The 6,688-nt window shown below is 43.3% G+C and overlaps 1 protein-coding gene across 1 annotated transcript; it reads left to right on the forward strand.

The window, feature by feature from the left end:
* Positions 1–1,704: 1,704 nt before the first annotated feature.
* SMIM27 (small integral membrane protein 27) lies at positions 1,705–6,386 on the forward strand. Its single transcript, XM_069626513.1, has 2 exons — positions 1,705–1,752; positions 6,137–6,386. The coding sequence occupies exons 1-2, from the start codon at positions 1,705–1,707 to the stop codon at positions 6,245–6,247; spliced, it is 159 nt and encodes a 52-aa protein (XP_069482614.1). The 3' UTR covers positions 6,248–6,386.
* The last annotated feature ends 302 nt before the right edge of the window (positions 6,387–6,688 follow it).

Below are 6,688 nucleotides of genomic sequence, written 5' to 3' on the forward strand. Positions count from 1 at the left end.
GATGGGATCTGCTGCAACTTCCTCTATGGAAACTCTTGAGGTGCAGTCAGAAAGGAAGGATTTTATCCAGGTGGTGGCCTTATGTGAGAAGTGGAAGTTAGTGGAAAGGGTTTGGCAACGTTTGTCATGGTCGACCAGGTCGAAAGCCGCTGATAGGTGTAGGAGTAGGAGGATACACAGTTTGCCGGAGTCCCTGATGGCATCCATCTGGTTTTTGAGGTCTAGTTGGGCAGCCTCTGTACTGTGGTTGGGGCGGAAACCTGATTGTCTTTCCCTTAGTAGGTGATTCTGTTCATGATGGTGGTGTACTTGGGTATAAGCTATTTTGTCAATGATTTTTAGGAGGACTGGTACTGTTGTTATAGGCCTGTAGTTAGTAGGGACCATAGGGTCTAGGGAAGGTTTTTTAGAGAAGGTTTTTTAAATAATGGTGTGACCCAGGCTGCCTTAATGGAGGATGGTATTTCACTGCAAATGAAGGCTTCATTCACAAAATTGCTGATGGTGGGAGCTAGTATGGTGGCACATTCTTTGACTACTTCAGTGGGGTGCTGTCGCCTTTGCAGTTCAAGGGCTTGAGGAACGCTATAGTTTTAAGGACTTGCTCAGTGGTGACTTGTGTAAAGTGGAATTCCGGTACATGGGGGCTGGTGGTGATAGTCAAAGGGGGCTGGGGGGGGCGTGGTGGTAAGATCTAGTAGGTTTCTTTGTGAGGCTATTTTATTTTGGAGAGTGGTCACTTTGAAGTATAGGGCATCCTGAATGGTGGTACACCAGGCTTTGCTCGGAACTATGGGGTTAGTGGGGAGAATGGGTGCTTCTAGTTCTTTGATAATAGTAAATAATTCTTTGATGTTGGAGGCTGCGGCTGCTATGCGGTCGTTGAGTGATTCAGCTATGTGGGAAAGTACACTGAGTTTGTAGGCTTTGGCTAGTTTTTGTAGTTTGGTTTGTAGGTCAGGTGAGTTATTATTTCTAGTTAGGTGTTCTAATGCTCTCTCTTTTTCTTCTAAGTTCTATGAGTTCATTATTAAACCAAGGGGCACTGCGTTTAGCTTTGGGCACTTTGGCTTTGAGCGGTGCTACTTCATCAACCGCAGATTTTAGGCATTGTTGATAGTGCTTAGCAATACTGTCTGGGCTGGTAATGGGCTGAGGTTTGGCGTTGAGTATATTGTTGAGTACTGGGTTTACATTTACTGAGGTAAGCTTACGCATATATCTGACCTGTATGGGTGGTAATTTGCAACTTGCGGTTTTGTGGTCCGTATCTACCTTTATTGTGAATTTAATTAGGCAGTAATCGGTCAGTGTAATTGGAGGACGTCTGATAAAGTTACTGTGGTATTAAGGGAGAGTATCCAGTCTAGGATTCTTCCTTTGGAGTGATTGGGGGCGTTGACTATTTGGGAGAATTGCATCTCCTGGAATGCCTTTTTGCAGGCTGCAGCTTTGCTGTCTGCGGGGTCATCATAGCCTAGGTTAAAATCTCCTAAGATAATGTATTTTGTTTTAGGTTTTAGTAAAGGAGTGATTAGAAGAGGTAGGTCTAGTTGTGGCTTGCTTGGGGTGCTTGGTGTTCTGTAAACTATTAGGAAATTAATGGTTTCTTGATGGTTGACGGCTAGTTTGAGGGAGGGAATTTCATAGCCACCGAGTGTTTCTAATTTACATTCCCTAAAAAATAGTGTGGGTTTATGGATGATGGCTACACCACCACCTATGGTATCGGTGCAGTCTGCTCTGAGGAGGGTATAGTCGGTTGGGACGGCTAATGTGATCTGAGGACCTGATGCAGCATGTAGCCAGGTTTCCGTGAGCGCCAGGAAATCTAGTTTGTGCTCTAGTATGGAGTCATGTATTTCAATTGCATGTGCTCCAAGGGATCTTGCATTTACAAAGGCACCTAGTAGGGGTTGTCTTGTGTTGATGGAGATGCGGGGGTTGGGTCAAGTGGACTTGTGGACTGGTGATTTTGCGGTTTTGAATGCAAACAGTAGTTTCCAGAGTGTTGTGAATTATGGGTGTCATGGCGGTAGTGAGATTGTGTGAGGGTGAGGGTTGTTGATGGGGAGGTGCTGGAGATGGGTGCGTCCTGAAAGTCTGGAATTTCTTTTGGATGTGGTGGTGGATCTTGTTTGGCTGATAGTGTGTGTAGTTCTTGGTGCGTCAGGTGTTACCTAGAATGGGTCGGGTTTTGTCAGGGGTTTGGTATGTGGTTGGAAATGCTGTTTGTTTAGGGAAGAAGGGCGTGGGGCAGGGCAGAGGGTGATGTCTGGGGCAGAGGAGCCAGGCCTGTCTTGTACAACATGTAAGTGCCTTTGGTGCAGGTTATGCTGGGAAGAAGGGTGTGTGTTTGGAAAATCCAATTGTTGGTGGCAGGTCTGGGAGTGAAGGCGTTGGTGGGCATGATTTGATGGGCGGTAGTTCTGATGAGTAATGGGATAAGAAACCTGAGGATGGTATCTCGGGACTGTGGCTTTCCTAGGTGTGTGGCTATCTCCTTTGTGTGGTGGTTTAGGGGTCTGGGGGTGGTGGTTACCCGTGGCTGGTGCTCCGTGGTTTTGCATTTGGGTAAATGTGGTGTGGGGGTGCTAGTGGTGATGACCCTGATGGACCTGCACAATGGCACAATATTGGTGATCCTATGTTAGAGGCTGGTGTGGAGACACAGTGAAGTGTTGTCCGGGTATAGAATCGTGGGTGGTGGAGCAGGTATAATGGGGATGGGGGTCACTTTGCACACTATGGAAAAATCTCTAATGTAGTCATCAGGCAGCGCAATTATGCACACATTTGGTAATTGCATTAAGTTTAGCATAAAGTGGAAGCAACATCAATAGCAGGATCAAGGCATAATTAACATCAATGATAGGATAGTTGGGCTGTGGGGGTGACCCTCAGTAAGGGTGGATCAGCTGGTCTGAAACTCGTTTTCCCTAGGTATGACCAGTCAATTAGTGCATAGCCAAGTTATAAGGTGCAATCATGTGGCATGTTGGGCCAATATGAGAATGGGGCCCCCGTGCAGTACTGTAAAGTACACTAAGATATGCAATTGCAAGAAATTTCTCTCACAAAGATAGGCTAGATTACAGATGGCAAATGTGGCATGCGTTTTGTAAACGTATTTCTTTTTGGACACAGTATGCAGTGGCGGTCTGAGGTGCTGGTAGTGCCTCAGTTTGCTATAGGGTAGAGCGTAGAATTGCATCCACATGGTCAAAAGTGTACAAATACATGGTAAGAATTGAATAATAGTATAACACAGGACGTGGGCAATATGCATGAATACAAGATGAGCAGAATTATAATAGACAGGTGAATTTTTAAGTAGTCTTTTTGTGCACACTGTGCTTTCTTTGAGAGCGTGAGCCGCCTAGCGCGAGCAGGTGGTGCCGGAGGCGGGTTGCTGTTGGCAGAGAGCTGCTCACGGCGATTAGCAGGCGAGAAATGACTTTCAAAGGTATGGGATTGCCATAACGATACAAAAGATGGGTGAAAGACTATAGGAGTACCTGAAGTGTGAGCAGTAGTAGCGTGTCTTCAGGATGGGGCCGCGGGCGACTTGGACCAGGGTTCCTGGCTAGCGGCGTGGACAGCAGAGGACCGGCTTGGACAGGAAATGGCCTTAGTTCCTGGGCCTTTGTGATTGTGGGCCGGCTTACGCCGCCCGGCTCCTCATAGGTGCATAAATGGCACTCAGTAGCCAATTGGGTGTCTGGCTGGCTGCTTCGGTTGGAGTTGGGCAACAACTGTGTGCATCTGATGGGGGGCGGCCATCTTGGAGTGGCCTACCTCGTGGTGCCCATTGGTGGCTGCAAAGGTGCAGGTGACTCAACTATCACGGCAAACAAAGCCGATCACGGATAAAACTCGGCCCGCATGTGCCCGTTTGATCATGTATATTTTCAAGTGTTTACTTGTCAATCTGATGCATCTTCCCCAGCGCAATGAATTATAGTTGAGACTATGAAATTAAGATACACTAACCTAAATGTTACTGTCAAACATGGAGACAATTCAGTGTTTTTTACAGTAGCAATACTGTAATTATGCATTCTATAACAATTTACATTTTTAGGAATGTGAGATTCAGGACGGTCTTTAAAAAAAAAAAAAAAAGAAAGTTAACGCATGCTGGTCTTTGCCAGGCAGGATATAGTTGGCTCAATACAAATATCATCCTGATTACTTCTGGTTTGCAATTATTTGAAAAATTGAATAAATAAAGCTTGCCTAGCACTCCCAAGCAGGCCTTTGGCGCTTAGAGTGGCACAGACGAGTTCCTCTGCACTTTCTCCATTAGCCCCTTTTGAACTTGCAGTGAAAAGGGGGTAGAGAGGGCCCTGCGGGTAAGAGAGGAATATAGTGTGAGCTGTGTGTTTATTGAACAGGGAAACTTAAATAGCTAGTTTTGCTACACAAGTGTTAATTTAATTAGCAAACCTACAGAAATGCATAGCAAATTGCACACACCCATCACTACCCATGCCTTGTACAATGATGGGCATGTACACTGATGGGCATGTGCAGTAATAGCCACGTGCAGTGGTGGCTTGTGCAGAGATGGGCACGTGTAGGGATGGGCATGTTCACAAGAGTAATCCGGAACAGTGGAGAAGGCCAGACAAAGCATCACTGGTGGTTCCTTACTGTCCAAGAAGGGGATTTCTTTTGTGGCTTTTTTAGAATTACAGATGGAACCAGTATGGATGATTCTGAACTGGCCGTTTAAACCAGGACTAGCTCGGCATCCAGCCGATTTAATGGTCAGAGTCGAAATTGAGAGTAGGTCATTGAAGTGATTGGGCTGTCAACTCAGCTAGCACAGACAGTGCAGCAGACAAGAAGGCCTTCCACTCTGGAGAATATGATCCGCAATGGGTCCGTTTTGTGGCATGGTGTGGTACTTCTCAGCAATCTGAGAAAATGTAGACACTGTTTGGATGTACCATTATCTGCTCGAAACCACAGTTGACAGTCTTATAGAATGTTGTTATTATCAACTCATTCATAAAGTTTTGAGAAAATAAATTCAAAAAGCTTTAATCAAACATTACTGCTATACTATGTGACTTTGGCTTGTAACATGTGAGGTTTGACCTAAAACCATTCTTAAAAATGGGCACTATAGAACTTGCTTGCCAGATCTGTGCTAAGCCCTACTAAGTAGGACAGACTAGCACATTTAGCAGCAAGGGAGCCCATCATTCCATATTCACTTTATAAAGTCACCTGGAGTACCATCAGGTCCAAGAGATTTTGATGTACCGAGCTCATCAATAAACAGCTTTACTTTCTTCAATGAGAGATCTTCAGCTAGATGTCTTAAGTGTTATAGCAATGGAGCGAACGGACTAGTCACTAAACCAGTGTTATCCTGCCTCAAATGCCACATTTGCCGCCAGTGTATTGGACAATGTCATTTTTGATACACTGTTTGTTAATGGTGCCCTAGTAGTTAAGAGAGCCTAATGTGAGCCTCCGCGCTTCGCATAAAAAATTAACAGCATTCTAAAACTAACTTTCCTATCTTTGAAACCATCTAGAAGAATTCTAAGCCTTGCTTACTGTTATTGCCTGAAGTTATTTGTAATTTTAGCCATTCACGTTTTGCAGCTTCCTCTATTTGTGATTCCATTAATACTTCTCCTTTCTCCCTTTTATCCTACTGTTTGTGTCTTTTGTATTTGATGTTTTGTGTTCAGATAAAAAAAAAGAACCCTTTATAATCATACATGGATGTTTTTCATTAGAATGTTTACTGTTAGTTGTAGTTGATGCATATTGTGGTCATACCAAATAATACTTGAATTGATATATAGTGCTCTCCCATATGTACTTTATGCATTTATTTTGATGGTTAAACTTTATTTGTCCCCCACATACCCGCCTTTTGTTTCTAGTAACACTTTGCATCTGTATAACTTTGTTTGCTGTTATTGTTTTAAATATCTTCTAAAATATGAAAATAATCACAATGTTTGTCACAAGACTGGTAGGATGCAACATGATGTCTTTGAAGTTGTGTGCGGATTGTTTCATAGTTTTAATAAAGCAACTACAATGCATTGTTTTTGATATTTTTTTTCTTCCGTTTTTAACATGACTTGTCTCCTTTTTTGCGTTACAGATACTTTTTGCCATTGTGCTTCTCTCATGGGGTTATGTCATTTATGCAACAAGACTGGCAGCTTTATGGCAACTTCAGTCGAAATTCCCAAATCAGATGCTGAGCACCTAGGACGACCAGAGAGACTTTATCCACATTTTCGAACTGTTCATCGTCGAAAGTGTTCTTTTCATTCCTAAGCTTGTGTGTATATGTATATATATTTTAATGATTACTATATTTAAAATGTATATATTTTACTGTATGCTGGGATTGAAAATTAATTTCCAATAGCCCTTGTTTACATTCCCACTTAAATATGAATGAGTGTGTTAAACTGATCATTTTGTGAGACTCTGCGGTTAACAAGTGATGGAGGCTTACCTCTTCAGCTTTAGTGGATTTGTGCACATAATCCATCAGTGATTGGTTTGCTCGATTTCTTCTGACAACTGGACGATGTCAACTGGTCTAACGACAACTTGGATGCAAAGAACTGTATTGGATCTTTGAAATCTTGATGATCCAACTGTTTTGTTTAATAGCTAGAGTACTTGTGCCTTTTGAACAATA

This window comes from Ambystoma mexicanum, chromosome 6p (genome assembly GCF_040938575.1).
Source record: "Ambystoma mexicanum isolate Mex_15411 chromosome 6p, UKY_AmexF1_1, whole genome shotgun sequence".
In the NCBI taxonomy this organism is placed as follows: Eukaryota; Metazoa; Chordata; class Amphibia; order Caudata; family Ambystomatidae; genus Ambystoma; species Ambystoma mexicanum.